We start from the raw sequence: 17,133 nt of genomic DNA, 5'->3' as shown, positions 1-17,133 counted from the left end.
GGTAACAGTGAACCCGGTCCTTCACACCGTACAATATCCACTTCCGCGGATTGAAGATATTTTCGCCTCGCTATCTGGAGGGAAACGCTTCACTAAGATTGATCTGGCCCAGGCGTATCTGCAAATGGAGGTAGAAGAAGCATCAAAAAAATACCTCGCAATCAACACCCATTAAGGTCTCTACCAATACAACCGGCTGGTATTCGGGGTAGCATCAGCTCCGGCTATTTGGCAGAGGGCAATGGAACAAGTCCTGCAAGGGATCCCAGGGACCCAGTGTTATTTGGACGACATCCTGGTCACGGGCGAAAATGACAGTGATCACCTTGCCAACCTGGAGCAGGTGCTCACTAGATTGCAGGAATATGGGCTCTGAGCTAACCGCCCCAAATGCGAGTTTTTTAGAAAACAGATCGCGTATTGTGGCCACGTTATCGATAAAGAGGGGTTACATAAGTCCCCTGACAAGATTGAGGCAGTAGTCAAGGCTCCAGCACCGGAAAATGTGTCACAACTGAGGTCGTTCCTCGGGCTGGTAAACTACTACCATAAGTTCTTGTCAAATTTGTCTACAATACTACACCCACTGAACACCCTACTGCAATCTGGGGTGCCATGGAAGTGGAGTGACTAATGTAGACGAGCTTTCCAGAAGAGCAAAACACTAATCACATCGAAAGAGGTATTGGCCCATTACAACCCAGCATTACCAATTCGGTTGGCATGTCATGCGTCGCCTTACGACATTGGAGCGGTGCTGTCGCACAAATTCTCAGATGGCTCAGAGAGGCCAATAGCCTTTGCGTCACAATCACTAACCTCAGCCGAGTGTAACTACGCCCAGATTGACAGGGAGGCCCTCAGCCTAGTGTGGGGAGTGAAAAAGTTCAATCACTATCTGCATGGGCAGAAATTCACCTTGCTGACTGATCACCAGCCTCTTGTCTCCATTTTTAATCCGAAGAAGGGCGTTCTGGTGATGACTGCGCAACGACTACAAAGATAGTCACTTTTTCTAGGGGCACACCACTATGAGATTGAATATAAGGGCACGAAACAGCATGGAAATGCTGATGGGCTATCACGCCTGCCTACTGCGGAGGAAGCACCAGCAGTGGATCCTGTCGAAATATTCCATTCGACTATAGTTGAATTACCTACCGGTAACTAACGCTTGTATCGAAAAGGAAACCCGAAATGACCCGACACTGTCTCGGGTATATGATTTGACGGTGAAGGGATGGCCAGCATATGGCAACTCACTGTTGCCAGCATTCTCGACAAGGAGAGAACAGCTGTCAGTGTGCTGGGGGACCTTGATGTGTGGATCCCGAGTGGTAATTCCACCCAAGTTAAGGGATAGAGTGCTCAATGAGCTTCATGAGGGTCATCTGGGAGGGGTAAAAATGAAAAGCCTAGCCAGGGCTTATGTGTGGTGGCCGGGAATCGATAAACAAATCGAGGACCTGACCAAGAGCTGCTCAGGATGCCAGAAAGTCCAAAATGCATACCACAGGCCCCTCTATCTCCATGGCAACGGGTGCATATTGATTTTGCTGGTACATTCATGGACTCAATGTTTTTAATAGCCGTGGATGCGCACTCGAAATGGCCTGAGGTCATCAAAATGTCCTCCACCACCACGGAGAAAACTATTGCAGTCCAAGGACCATTTTTGCCAGGAATGGCTTGCCAGAACAGATTTGCTCCGACAACGGACCACAGTTTGTGTCCGAAGAGTTCCGGAGGTTCTTGAAAAAGAATGGGGTAAGGCATTACACACCCGCCCCGTATCATCCAGCCACAAATGGATTGGCTGAGAGGTTCGTACAAACCTTTAAGAAGGCAATAAAGGCTATGTACAATGACAACATTCCGCTGCAGCACAAGGTGGACAATTTCCTGTTCACCTACCAGAATGCAACACATGCAGTCACCAACCAGGCCCCAGCCATGATGTTCTTTAACCAAAGGTTAAGATCTCGCCTGGATTTGCTCAGACCAAACGTACGAAGAGATGTTGAGAGTAAGCAATTCCAGCACATCCATGAGAAGCCAACAAGGAGCTTCAATGTAGGGCAACCAGTCTTGGCCTGCGACTACCGAACAGAAAAATGGCAGCCAGGAACGATATGCACACGGCAGGGCCCACTAATGTACACAGTGGACGTTGGGGAGAGCATCGTGAGACGCCATGCTGACCAGATCCTAGAGTCACAGGAACAAGTCAACCCCATGCCTCGCCCATACGTACCTGGTGATGAACCCGACGTACAGGTAGCATCTACCCCAGAAACAGTGGCATCGGAAGCTGATGAACCAACCAACGACAGGGGGCCAGAATCGCCTCCGCACCAAGAGCAAGACACTCTGGAAAGGCGCTATCCAGAAAGGATCAGGAAGCCTCCCCAAAGATTGAATTTATAAATAGACTATTTTCAGCTAATGTTGCATGTTAAAAGTGTTAATTGTAATTAGTTTGATATTTAATTGTTAAATGAGTGTTATGGGACTGTTAATCTAAAAGGGGAGGAATTGTAATGTATGTACCTTTAAGGGGGGGAACTGCTTTCTACAGCTCATGTATACTGTAGTACCGGCAGTGACCACACCTGTATATAACGTTGAGTAGTAATCTGTTGTTTCAGTTGCAGTTTGAACCACGTTGAGTAAACACCTGTTGAATCGTTCCCTGCAGTCTGTTGTCTGATTATTGAAGGACACAACATTAAGATACACGGACCTAACAATGCCCCCAGCCCACCCCAATGACAAAATCGAGCCCGTTAACTCTGTTTCTCTCTCCACCGATGCTGCCTGGCCTGTTGAGCGTTTCCAGCATTTTCTGTTATTTCAGATTTTCAGCATCCGCAGCATTTTGCTATTATTTCACTGGATTGATTCCTGGGATGAGAGGGTAGACCTATGATGAGAGATTGGGCCTATACTCTCGAGTTTAGAAGAATGAGAGGTGATCTCATTGAAACATAAGATTTTGAAGGGGATTGACAGGGTAGATGCTGAGAGGTTGTTTCCCCTGGCTGGAGAGTCTAGAACGAGGGGGCATCATCTCAGGATAAGGGGTAGGCCATTTAAGACTGAGATGAGGAGGAATTTCTTCACTCAGAGGGTTGTGAATCTTTGGAATTCTCTACCCCAAAGGGCTGTGGATGCTAAATCGTTGAGTATATTCAAGATTGAGATTGATAGATTTTTGGACTCTGGGGGAATCAAGGGATATGGAGATCGGGTGGGAAAGTGGAGTTGAGGTCGAAGATCAGCCATGATCTTATTGAATGGCGGAGCAGGCTCAAGGGTCGTATGGCCTGCTCCTGCTTCTAAATCTTACGTTCTTATATGTTCTTATCATACCTCTAAGAAAGGGCTTCACGTACAAATGATTGCTTTTGAGGCATAGTAGCCGCCAGGTCTACACAAGGTAAATGGGCATAGTATAGATGCCACACAGAGTCACTCTCAGCCTGCTGTATCCTAACTGAGGACACATAGAATTATAGTTTGCATTTGAAAAGATCAGGGTTACAAAATAGTAATGTAGGTGACAGTATACGATTGAGCTGTGAAACTGGGTTACTGGACAGTGCCTGCAGCTATAATCAATATGAATTAAGTACTTTTTGAAGTGCAGTAACTGTTGTAATGTAGGAAACATGGCAACCAATTTCTGCACAGCAAGCTCCCACAAACAGCAATGAGATAATGACGAGATAATCTGTTTCAGTGATGTTGGTTGAGGGATAAATATTGGCCAGGGCACCGGGGAGAACGCCCCTGCTCGTCTTTGAATAGTGTCATAGGATCTTTTAGGTCCACCTGAGAGGGCAGGCAGGGCATCGGTTGAACATGTCATCCAAAAGACGGCACCTCCGATAGTGCAGCACTCCCTCAGTACTGCACTGGGAGTGTCGGCCTGGATTTTGTGCTCAAGTTTCTCAAGTAAGGAGTGGGACTTGAACCCACAACCTTTCGACTCAGGCAAGAGTACTACCAACTGAGCCACAGCCGGCACCTGTGGTGTAACAGTAAGCATAATTAATTAAGTCTTAGTTAAGCATAATTAAGACAGTACCCTGGTAAGCATGCTCAGCAGATTTCACATTTTCTAAAGCTGATTTGATCTTCAGACAACAAGAAAGAATAAGACCACTTTTCATGTGTATGTCACACCCTACTTTCTAACATGTTGAAGTGCTAATCACACTGCCCTATACAAGCACTGATGCAAGTCGCCTCCCTTTACTTAGAAGGCTTAAAGTAGATGCCACATCACATGTTACAGTAAAGAGATGACTCTTTCACCCATTCTGCAGTAGGAAACTTCCTCACCAGCACTGAATCATCAAGCTGTTTTCATGAACAGATCTTGGAATTTAAGCCCACTGAACTCACTTACAACAGAAGCTGCTGGTCATGGATGGCACGCATGTTCAGAGGCACTGGATACTTGGATGACGGTGCCTGTGCTCCCCAAACCTCCAGCATCTCAACAATTTGTATCTGCTCCCTCAGCACTGGAGTCTCAGCCTAGATTTTGTGCTCAAGTCTCTGGAGTGGGGTTTGAACCTGTCGACAGAATTTGAACCTGAAGAACGGGTTTCCCGCAGGCCCTGCCAAATTTAATGTAAATTTGTAATGTAAAATAACCTGATTAGTATTGCAAAATTCTGTTTCCTACCCACATCCAGCCAGATGGAGAGGCTGGCTGGCTGGCTGTTGGCGGGTAGGCCTACGGCACTAGGCCCCAGAGAGGAGGGAGGGAGGGATCGGGTAGGCAGGTGGTCAGGGGCTGGAGGAGCATCGGGGGGGGCAGGTGGGAGAGAATCGGAGGGGGAGGAAAGAGAGGATCGGGGCTGCCCAGAGGAGCATCGGAGGGGGAGGAAAGAGAGGATCAGGGCCGGCCGAAGGAGCATCGTTTTTGAGGGCCGGGGGTGGGGAGAGAAGATTGGAGCCGGCCGGAAGAAGCATCGGTTGGGGGGTGGGGCGGGGGGAAAGAGAGGATCGGGGCCGCCCAGAGGAGCATCGGTTTGGTGGTGGAGGCGGGGGGGTGGGGAAGAGACTCTGGAGCCGGAGGAGCATTGGGGCTAGAGCGGGGGGGGGGGAGGGAGGGGTGGGATTGGAGGCCTCGCGGGGTGGGGGGGGAGATCGGAGGCCTCGTGGGAGGGAGCGGAGACCTGGGGGGGTAGGGGAATCGAAGGCCTCCGGGCGTGTCCGATCGCGGTGGGTGTGTGAAGCAGGGACGCTGAATCCAGCAGGTAAGTGTAAAGGCACTTACCTCCCAAATTCAGCAGTCCTCACCTTACTTTAGCTGGTGGGTTCCCTGAGGCCTGAGAAACCTGACCCGCCAGAGTTTAATTTGAAATGGTGGTTTAATCTGAGGCATGCCAGCCTCATTATAATATTTATAAATGGTGACCCGCCTCCTGGCAGCGCGTTGGCTGCCCGGCCTCCGTTAAAACCGGAAGTGGACGGGTTGGGGTCAGGATTCAATTTTTCAACACTTTAAATTCCCACCCGCCATCAACCCACTCGTTTTTTGGGGTTAAAATTCCTCCCTATGACCTTCTGATCCAGCAGTGAGAGTGTGACCGACTGAGACAAGTTTGGCACCTGGGCAAATGTGGAAAAAGTGGGTGCTGGATCTGAAGACTGACCTTTAGCAAAAGCAGTAAATAATTGACCAGCAATCACACCCCCATCCCTTTCCTGTTCCATCTTTCCCTGTGGATTTTGAATATTTGCACACATTTCCTGTTTCCTGTTGCAATCCTGTTACTTTGTTTATCACATTAAATTCCAGCTGCCCCTTGCTTCACCCCACATCCTTCTGACTAATATCGAACTCCCTGCACTGCTCATCTGGCTGCGCAGGTTGCTGTCATCAGCAGCTAACGGGGTTTGCTGGTGCCTCAGTGTTTCCAGCAGGCCTGGAGGAGACAGATTGAACCACACTCATGCACAAGTTAAATTTTACACTGTTTCTCTGCTCAGAATGAGTGAACATCACTCTGAGGGAGGTGCCATCTTTCGGATGAAACCATAAACCGAGCCCCATCTGCGCTTTCAGGCGCATGAGAGTTCTCCCCGGTGTCCTGGCCAATATTTATCCCTCAATCACAGCCAGTCTTCAGCCAATTCGATTCACTCCACGTGAATCAAGAAACAGCTGAGTGCACTGGATACAGCAAAGGCTATGGGCCCTGACAACATCCCCGCTGTCGTGCTGAAGACTTGCGCTCCAGAACTAGCCGCGCTTCTAGCCAAGTTGTTCCAGTACAGCTACAACACTGGCATCTATCCAACAATGTGGAAAACTGCCCAGGTATGTCCTGTCCACAAAAAGCAGGACAAATCCAATCCGGCCAATTACCGCCCCATCAGTCTACTCTCAATCAGCAAAGTGATTGAAGATGTCATCGACGGTGCTATCAAGCGGCACTTACTCACCAATAACCTGCTCACTGATGCCCAGTTTGGGTTCTGCCAAGACCACTTGGCTCCAGACTTCATTGCAGCCTTGGTCCAAACATGGACAAAGGAGGTGAATTCCAGAGGTGAGATGAGAGTGACTGCCCTTGACATCAAGGCAGCATTTGACTGAGTGGCATCAAGGAGCCCTAGTAAAATTGAAGTCAATGGGAATCGGGGGGGAAAACTCTCCACTGGCTGGAGCCATACCTAGCAGAAAGGAAGATGGTTGTGGTGGTTGAAGGTCAATCATCACAGTCCCAGGACATCGCTGCAGGAGTTCCTCAGGGCAGCGTCCTGGGCCCAACCATCTTTAGCTGCTACACTAATGACCTACCCTCCAACATAAGGTCAGAAATGGGGATGTTCGCTGATGACTGCACAGTGTTCAGTGCCATTCACAACTCCTCAGATAATGAAGCAGTCTAAGCCCGCATGCAACCAGACCTGGACGACGTTCAGGCTTGGGCTGATAAGTGGCAGGTAACATTCACACCACAGAAGTGCCAGGCAATGACTATCTCCAACAAGCGAGAGTCTAACCACTGCCCTTGACATTCAACGGCATTGCCATCGCCGAATCCCCCACCATCAACATCCTGGTGGTCACCATTGACCAGAAACTTAACTGGGCCAGCCACATAAATACTGTGGCAACAAGGGCAGGTCAGAGGTTAGGTATTCTGTGGCGAGTGTCTCACCTCCTGATTCCCCAAAGCCTTTCCACCATCTACAAGGCTTAAGTAAGGAGTGTGATGGAATACTCTCCACTTGCCTGGATGAGTGCAGCTCCAACAACACTCGAAGCTCGACACCATCCAGGACAAAGCAGCCTGCTTGATTGGCCATCCACCACTTTAAACATTCACTCCCTCCACCACCGGCATACCGTGGCTGCAGTGTGTACCATCTATAAGCTGCACAGCAGCAACTTGCCAAGGCTTCTTCAGCAGCACCTCCCAAACCCACGACCTCTTCCACCAAGAAGGACAAGGGCAGCAGGCACATGGGAACACCACCACCTCCAAGTTCCGCTCAAAGTCACACACCATCCTGACTTAGAAGTATATTGCCGATCCTTCATCGTCGCTGGGTCAATATCCTGGAACTCCCTCCCTAACAGCACTGTGGGAGTACCTTCACCACACGGACTGCAGCGGTTCAAGAAGGAGGCTCACCACCACCACCTCGAGGGCAATTAGGGATGGGCAATAAATGCTGGCCTTGCTTCGATGCCCACATCCCATAAATTATTTTTTTTTAAACTAAAACAGATTATGTGGTCATTGCTGCCACATTTCCTACATTACTGCAGTGACTACACTTCAAAAGTACTTCATTAGCTGTAAAGCACTTTGGGATGTCCTTAGGTCATGTAAGGCGCTATATAAATGCAAGTCTTTTTCTGAGGGTGGGGAATGAGTTTCATGTCAGACAGTATTGGGCTCAGGATATAGACACTCTGGCTGTAGCACCTCAAGTTTTGAGCGAGTGTTTTTAAATACCGGTTGTGTTGGTGTCATTGAAGTGAAGAATCTGATTTAGGGTTAAATCCAGACTAAAAGATTCAGGTCCTCTCAGACCAGTAATGAGAAGTCTTTGCTCTCTCTCATTTTGAGAAATCCCATCTCTGTAATTAAGTTTTCAGACTTGTTTTGTCTCTCTGATAAACAGGATGCAGTAGCTCCACTGATTCCACCCAGTTTTGCTCTCGACTCTGGCTTTGATATTTTTGGATTGAAAACTGCCACGTTTTACTGATTTACAAAGACTCCATGTGTTCTGATTTTAGGAATGCTCGGCTGCCAATCCACCATCCCCACAGCTGCTGCCTGAGACTGCAGTAAGTACGGCTTCCCTTCAAATCCTCCTGGAGCCTCTCCAGGAACACGCCAAGTTTATTAAATTCATCCTGTGATTTCAACATAGCTCTTTTTTCTTTTTAGCGGTCACTTACTCTGAATTTGTTTCCCAGGAATCACGTGCCTTGGGGAGTGCGGTGTCAACACCAGAGAGCGAGAGAGAGTAAGTCACGTTTACAGCACCGGGCGACATCACTAAATACTTCTCACTCGCTGCTTTCAGATAAACCCACCGGGATCTGTAAATGTTTGCAGTGGTGTTTCATTTCCTTAACACAAGGAACGTCACTATCACCACCCATGTGTGTGTATGACAGTCACTAAGCCAGAATGATGAGTCAGGCACATTACACAATCCAAACACACCCACATTATCAAGCCCAAAGGCAAACCTGTGCATGGTTTACACTGGGCTGTATTTACTTCCGTTAGTGAAACACTGGGCTCTACCACCCTTTCAGGCAATGCATTCCAGATCATAACAACTCACTGTGTAAACAGAAATTCTCCATCTTCCTCCTGGTTCTTTTACCAATTATCTTCAATCTGTGTCCTCGTTACCGACCCACCCACCAGTGGAAGCAGTTTCTCCCTATTTACTCTATCGAAACCTTTTATAATTTTGAACATCTCTATTAAACCTCCCTTAACCTTCTCTGCTCTTAGGAGAACAATCCCAGCTTTTCTAGTCTCTCCACCTAACCGAAGTCCCTCACACCTGGTATCATTCTATTAAAACTCCTCTGCACCCTTGACCTCCTTCCTAAAGTGTGGTGCCCAGAATGTTGTCTTCATTTATTATGTCATTATTTCCCCCTGTGGTTTATAGTCCCTGTTGCCAAGTATGCCCTCCCTTTGCCTTATTAATTTCAGCTCTCCCCCACTACCTTATTTACCCTCTCTTCTGATTCTGGTTCAGCCTGACCCATCTGTATAGCTTCCCCCACAACTTATCTCAGTGTCCTTGGAATCTGAAACCTTCCCTTCCATGCTATCATTCTGGCCACACTGCCTAATCTACTCTCCTTAACTTGTCCAACACTTGGGACTGGGAGCTTCCTTGAGCTTACCTCCCCCCCCCCCCCCCACCACCGCCCGAGGTCTTGCACTTCAGTCCGAACCTGACTGCTCACACTCACTCCGCACCACTTCCACACTACACTTTCCCATGCCATTGGTTTTAATGTCAACCACCATTCTTGCTGGTTTCTCTTCCTTTCCACCTGTTTTATTATCTCCCTCACCCTGGTGCCTGGGACACAGCACAGCATTCAGCAGGCTGTGTATCCCCCTTATAGAACCCCTGCAACTGCCTGTTCCAATGGCTGGTGTCTCTCTTTTCCTCACGGGTAAACTAACCCTTGTTCCTGTGCTGTGCTGTTGCTCTTGAATCCCCTCCCTGGTCTCTTGATGCTCGTCCCTGATAGGTGTCAAGATCTGCCTATTGGACAAGTCCAGACCCACAGGGTTTCCCTGTGCTGGTTGCTCCTGTCCCCCCTCCCCCTGCGGGCGCTCATCCACTCCCCTCCCTTTGCTTCACTATGCCTCTCTCTGTCGGGTGACTATTTTCTGCAACATATCTCCCAGAAACATTTCCTCCTGATCTTGCCTTTACTATACTCTGTGTTACTTTAGGCACCATTAATTAAAACTAATTCTGACTTATCTGACTGGTCTTGCAGATTCAGCCCCACTCTGTCTCAGCACCAAACTCACATTCTGGCCCAATTTACGTCCTTATGTTCTCTGAGCAAAAGCACTCTGCCAGTGCCTCACTCAGTTAACGTCTTGCCACTCCTTATTTAGAGCTGCACAATGCCAGACCCCTTGGAGTTGGAAGTTTTGTTCCCGTCATCGTCCAGCTGCTGTCCTATTGACCCTTGCATCCAGTGTTCTGCCAGCTGAATTATCCATCACCTTGAAAGTGTTGGCCTAATGTGCAGAATGGTTTTTGATCTATTTGCCTGCTTGATTCATGCTGCAAATCACACGCGGTCCTAATCCCGGTCTGTCCTGATCCTTCCATCAGTGAATGGCTCCTTGCCGCTCAGCGTCTGTTTGAGCCAGGAATAGGCCCTGGATTTCAATCCGAAGACTCAATGCTTGAAAAGAGTTGTTAAGTAGACAGTCGTTGAACTGGGAGCTCTTATTCATGAATTTCCTTATACAGCTCTATTCCTTTAATCACACGAAAATGTCCTGCAATCTAACACAGTTGTATTTTTTAAACAGACATTTTATTTGCAAGTCGAGCTCGGAGGATGGATTAGTCGGTGAGTATCATTTTGTTCTAATGATTACTGTTAAATTGTTGGACTAAAAGATCCTCAGATTTCCATCTATATCCATCTGTCTACCGAGCTATCTGTCTTCATATCTGTCTGTCTTTCTACTTGTCTGTCTGTCCATCTGTCTAATTATCTTTATTCCTCTATCTGTCTGGTTATCTACCTATTTCTATTATCTATCTATCCATCTGTCTGTCTATACCTATGTATGTATCTATCTCTATTTATTTATGTCATTCTCCCTTATATGTGTGTTTACTTGTGTATCATCTATCTGTCTATTCATCTGTCTCTATTTGTCTATTTCTATTTATCAACTTGCCTACTGTCAATCTATCTGTTCTGTGTCTCTCTCATTCTCATATATAATATAGGGTCCCCATTCCAAGCAACTTGATTTCAGCATCTTCAACCTTACTCACAAATCGCTCCAGCCTCTACAACCAGGCCTCTACCACCACCTATGGCCTGGATTGGCTCTCCACTCTGGTCTGTTGTTTGGTCTCTTCCTCCCGCTGCTCCGCCATTGTTGGCGCAGCCTTCAGACTGCACAGCCCTGTGTTGGAGTTCTCCTAACTCTAGCCACCTTGCTACATCTCATAATCAACATTACTAAAAAAAGATGATCTGTGATGTAAAAAGACTACTGAGCACTTCGTTTGAGTATAAAACAAGGCTTTAATCAACTGTTTCAAAACCATGAGATTCTAGTTACATCACTAGTTCCTGGTTACAGAAACATCCTGCAGCAAGCTGGGCCCACGCGCGAGTATTTATACTCCTTGGACGGCGCCACCAGCTGGCCGCCCAATGTTACTTCATGAGTTATTTCTTCATGAATGATGAGATTCATGACATTCTTCCCGCCTGAAAGATTTGGGAAGTCCAACGACTTCCTTCTAGTGAATTAGGCGGACCACGAATAGCCACAGTCTTTTAGATCTTCGCTTGTGGCTGGAAGGCACGTCTCCTCGGACCGTGTCTTGGTCACTTGGTCCGTACTGGTAGATCAACGGGACCCGTGTTGCCTTGATCGACCTGCAAAAGACTGGGGAGATCGTGACTCCGGGTGCAGGTCCCCAAAGGCGCAGAACTGGCATCATCTTGTTTGGTAGCCGGGGATTGACCGGCGTCCTGGCTTCGGGTGGCCATCCCATGGGAAGCGCTCAGCTCCCCGAGTTGATCCGGTGGAGTAGCCGGCAAATCCCTTGATGTCCCAAGTAGGGCGTCCTCCTCAAAGGAGCGCAGAGCGTCGGCATCATTACCATGGGTTCCTCTACCGGTGGGGTCCGTGGGACTGGTTGGACAGAGAGCCAGAGCTCGGAGTGAAACGGTGAACTCCCGGCCATCAGGGTACCGCACGTGCGCGTACGTGGGATTTACGTCTGTTAGTTCCACCTCGTCGACGGGATCGTTTTTGGAAGATCGGATGAATCTTCGGAGCAGCATGGGGCCGGGAGCTGCCAACCATGACGGTAGACATCCTATGAGTGGAGCAACGCTGGAACCTGAAGAATCGCTCGTGAGGAGTGACATTGGTGGACGTAGAAAGAAGAGACCTGATGGAATGCAACACGTCAGGGAGCACAGTTTCCCACTGCTGGTCTGGTAGGTTGTGTGACCTCAGCGCAAGATGAACAGCATTCCAAATGATAGCGTTGTATCTCTCAACCTGTCCATTACCGATGGGATGATATGGTGTTGTTTTACTTGTGGCGATTCCCTGTTGGGAAAGATAACTTTTGAGTTCGCTTGACATGAAGGAGGGACCCCGATCAGAGTGGATGAAATTGGCCATACCGCAAAGGGAAAAGACTTGATTGAGGCATTTGATCACTGTGCAAGTAAGCATATTAGGACAGGGGAAAGCAAAGGGAAAGCGTGAATATTCGTCCACCATAGTAAGCAAGTAGGTGTTTCGCGTTGAGGAAGGCAATGGTCCTTTAAAGTCAATGCTGAGTCGCTGCATAGGCTGTATAGCATGTATGAGCGAGCTATCCGACGGACGGAAGAATTGCGGTTTTAATTCCGCACAAATTCTACAGGAGGAGCACGTTCTTTTCACATCTTCCGTAGAAAATGGGAGATTTTTAGATCGCACAAAGTGCAACATACGGATAATGCCAGGATGGCATAAGTCAGTATGAAGATCCGCTAGAGTCGAAGTTGACATAGAAGAGCAGAATGCACGCATGAGGGTATCCAGGACTACATTCTCTTTGCCGGGTCGATAATGTATGGTATAGCCAAAGGCGGCCAATTCCATCCTCCAGAGTTGTATTTTGTTATTCTTGATCTTAGTGCGTTTCCGGTTATCCAGCATAAAGGCCATGGAGTGCTGATCGGTTATACGTGTGAAATGGCGACGAGCGAGAAAATGACTCCATTTACATACTGCTTCGATGATGGTCGTAGCCTCCTTCGCGACAGGAGGATAATGGAGCTCGCTACCCTGCAAAGTTCTGGACAGAAATGCAACGGGTCGACTACCTTGATTCAAGGTAGCCGAGATCGCCACCTCCGATGCATCGCACTCGACCACGAAAGGAAGATTTTCACCAATGGAACGAAACGTGGCTTTTTCCAGTTGTCGCTTGAGGAGGTTGAAAGCTGAAATAGCCGTTGCCTCCAATGGAAATGACTTCGCGTGAAGCAGGGGCTGGATCTTGTTGGAGAAGTGGGGTATCCATTTCACATAATAGGCGAACATGCTGAGTGCCCGACGAAGAGAGCCGAGATTCGTAGGGGGAGGGAGCTCCTGAAGCGGACGAAGTCGCTCCGGATCCGGTTTGATGACACCGTTGCCCACCCAGTAGCCAAGGATGTTGATTGATGGTACTGATTTCACAGATTTGGACTCATTTAAGGTTAAGTTGCGATGACGGAGAATGTCAAAAAATTTCTGGAGGTTGGCATCATGCTCCTTCTGGTCATGACCAGCAATGGTGATATTATCCAGATATGGAAAAGTGTCCGTTAAGTTCTCCTGTTTGACTAGGCTATCCATTGCCCGTTGAAAAACGGCCACCCCATTGGTGACCCGAAATGGAAGGCGAAAAAACTGATAAAGCCGACCATTGGCCTCAAAGGCCGTATACTTTTTGTCAGAGTCCTTTAATGGTACTTGATGGTATGTGTTCTTTAAATCAAAAGTTGAAAATACCTTGTAGTTGGCAAGGTTATTTACCATGTCATCGATGTGTGGTAGTGGGTAGGCATCCAGGTTGGTATACTGGTTAATAGTTTGCGAGTAATCGATGCAAAGACGTTTCTTGTGTTGCTTCAGAGGATTTTTAACGACGACAACTTGAGCCCGCCAGGAAGGTGAACATGGCTCAATTATACCGTCAGCTAGAAGGCGAGAGATTTCTGCCTCGATAAAGGATCGATCATCTTGGCTGAAATGTCATGATTTAGGGACTATGGGCTTACATCGGGGGGAAAGATTGGAAAACAAGGACGGCTCGTTGAGCGAAGCCGCCGAAAGTGCACAAAACGGTACTTTGGAAATAGTAAGCTCCGGCTTTGACCCTCCAAACTCGAAAGTGAGTCTTTTGTGTTGTTTCTGGAAATCCTGTCCCAGGAGCACATCACTGCATAGGTTTTTGAGCACCCTGAGCCGGGTGGAGAAATAAGTGCGGCCATTGAGAATAAGGTCGACAAGACAAAAGCCGGAAGAGTTGGTGGTCAGTGTCGTCAGAGCCATTGCAATTTCCCTGTAAGAGGGCTAAATACGCAGTTTTAACTTACTGACAGCCCGCTCACTAATGAAGCTGTCAGAGCTGCATGAGTCGATTAGTGCACTCAATATGTGTCCATTTACTGAAACCTTCGTGGCTGCATGGGACAGACTTTGGGGAAAAACAGCTGTGATGGGAGATGGGGCAGTTTTACCCTTGACAGCTGTAACTTTAGTAGTGGTTCTTGGGGGAGGAGCAGTTTTATAGATTGCAGCTGTAACCTTAGTAGTGGCTCTTGGGGGAGGAGCAGTTTTATAGATAGTAGCTGCAAAACTAACAGGCTCTCGACCGGTATACCTTAGAAAAGTGGCCTTTCTTACTAACCGAGGCTCTTGACTGGCATACCTTAGAAAAGTGACCTTTCTTACTGCAATGATTGCAGACTGCATTATGCGCAGGACAAAATTTCCTATAGTGGAATGCACCTCCACAGAAGAAACACTTCCTTCCAGATTGCCAAGATGCCGCTAGGGCAGGGTCGTCATCAGTGAAGGCTTCTAGGGTAGGGGTGTCGTCAGCCAGGTTGGAGCCATCGTCAGTGAGGGCTTCCGCACGAGGCCTGTCGAAGGAGTCTCTAAAAGTGATAGCAGCAGCCCGTGTACGTGGTGAAAGATAGGTATCTGCATTCCTCTTTGCTAAGTCCAGAGAGCATGCCTGGTCATAGGCAGCCTGTAACTTGAGGGTTTTATTCTCCAACAGACGCTGACGTATGAAGGGAGATGCAATCCCATTAATAAAGGAATCACGAATTAACTCCTCCTGGTACTGCTCAGCTGTGACAGCTTTACGATTACAATCCTTGCTGAGCCTGCGAAGTTTCTGAAGGAATTCGTCAAGTGATTCCCCGGGTTGTTGTCGGGTTGTGGCCAGTAGACGCCGAGCAAAAATTTTGTTTGGGGACTTAACATATAGTTGCTGTAGTATTTGGATAGCGGCGTCATAGTCTACACAGTTTTCGATATATTCAAACACATGAGGGGATACATAATTGGCAAGCATTCGTAACTTGTTAGGAACATTCTCACCACACTCCTCAAGGAAGTTGCTGAAGGTACGATACCAGTGTTTCCATACCTTAGCAGCTGTAAGTGAATTCGGGTCCAGGTCGAGACGGGCGGGTCTGAGTCGTTTCTCCATGGTGGATCGATTATTTCATCCGAGTTCCCTTCTACGGTTTGAGTTGTAGCCGTCTGTTCCCAAGACCACTCAGAGCGTGGAGCGGGTCCAGTTGATTAAATTGATGTAAAAAGACTACTGAGCGCTTGGTTTGAGTATAAAACAAGGCTTTAATCAACCGTTTCAAACCCATGAGATTTCTAGTTACATCACTAGTTCCTGGTTACAGAAACATCCTGAGCAAGCTGGGCCCACGCCCGAGTATTTATACTCCTTGGACGGCACCACCAGCTGGCCACCCAGTGTTACTTTGAGTTATTTCTTCATGAATGATGAGATTCATGACAATCTGGTCAGTATCACATTGCTGTTTGTGGGAGCTTGCTTTGTGCCTATTAGCTGCCATGTTTCCTACATTACAACAGCGACTACACTTCAAAAGTACTTCATTGGCTATAAAGTGCTTTGGGACGTCCTGAGGTCATGAAAGGTGCTGTAGAAATGCAAGTCTTTCAGATCTTTCTTTCTTGAAAGCCTCTTCAAAATGTATTCCTCTGTGCTTTCAATCACTTGACCAACTCCTCTTTGTGTCCCAGCCTCCTCCACAATCCTGTAAAGTGCCTTGGGATGTTGAAAGTGCGATATAAATACAGGTTAATCACTTCCCAATCTGACCCAGTCTGGAGTGCTTACTGACCCAACACCGAAAAAATATAAAGGTCGAGAATATAAAGATGAGTTTTTGCTGCAGCTATACAAAGCCCTGGTCAGACCACATCTGGAGTACTGTGTACAGTCCTGGGCACCGCACCTTAGGAAGGATATACTGGCCTTGGAAGGAGTGCAGCGCAGATTCAGCAGAATGTTACCAGGTTAGATTATGGGGAGAGATTATATAAACTAGGCTTGTATTCCCCGGAATATAGAAGGTTAAGTGGTGATTTGATTGAGGATTTTAGGATTTTGAAAGGAATTGGTGGGGTAGAGAGCAACTTTTTTTACTGGTGGGGGAGCCTAGGACAAGGGAACATAACCTTAAAATCAGAGCCAGGCCATTCAGGAGAGAAGTTAGGAAACACTTCTTCACACAAAGGGTGGTAGAAGTGTGGAACTCTCTCCCACAAAAAGCAGTAGATGCTAGCTCAGTTAATAATTTTAAAGCTCAGATTGATAGATTTTTGCTGGCCAAATGTGTTAAGGGATATGGAGCCAAAGCAGGTGGATAAAGTTAGGATACAGATCAAACATGATATCAATGAATGGTGGAACCGGCTCAAGGGGGTGAATGGCCTACTCCTGTTCCTAGGTTCCTATTGAAGCTTCAGGACTCAACCCAGCCTCAAGTGCTTCTTGGCCTGACCCAGTGTTGCAGTCGAGTGGGTGGAGGGGATAAATTGGGGGCTGACAATAGTCAATCTCCTTTAAGGATGAAGGAGAGCAGCTGTCATGAATCTTATCATGACTCATGAAGTAACACTAGGCGGCCAGCTGGTGGCGCCGTCCAAGGAGTATAAATACTCGGGTGTGGGCCCAGCTTGCTCAGGATGTTTCTGTAACCAGGAACTAGTGATGTAACTAGAAATCTCATGGTTTTGAAACAGTTGATTAAAGCCTTGTTTTATACTCAAATCAAGCGCTCAG

The 17,133-nt window shown here is 47.7% G+C and overlaps 1 protein-coding gene across 2 annotated transcripts in view; it reads left to right on the top strand.

The window, feature by feature from the left end:
• The window catches only part of sash1a (SAM and SH3 domain containing 1a), a 189,912-nt gene that overhangs the window by 63,964 nt on the left and 108,815 nt on the right, over positions 1-17,133 (top strand). For both annotated transcript variants that reach the window (XM_085981852.1, XM_085981851.1), the window contains exons 3-5: positions 8,279-8,329; positions 8,462-8,511; positions 10,581-10,621. In XM_085981852.1, the coding sequence (XP_085837978.1) occupies positions 8,279-8,329; positions 8,462-8,511; positions 10,581-10,621 (142 nt within the window). The remainder of the gene's footprint in view (positions 1-8,278; positions 8,330-8,461; positions 8,512-10,580; positions 10,622-17,133) is intronic.

This window comes from Somniosus microcephalus, chromosome 3 (genome assembly GCF_052327205.1).
Source record: "Somniosus microcephalus isolate GS21.2 chromosome 3, FLI_Smic_1.0, whole genome shotgun sequence".
In the NCBI taxonomy this organism is placed as follows: domain Eukaryota; kingdom Metazoa; phylum Chordata; class Chondrichthyes; order Squaliformes; family Somniosidae; genus Somniosus; species Somniosus microcephalus.
The sequence above is the reverse complement of the archived record's forward strand: the minus strand, read 5'-3'. Positions and strand labels throughout refer to the sequence as shown.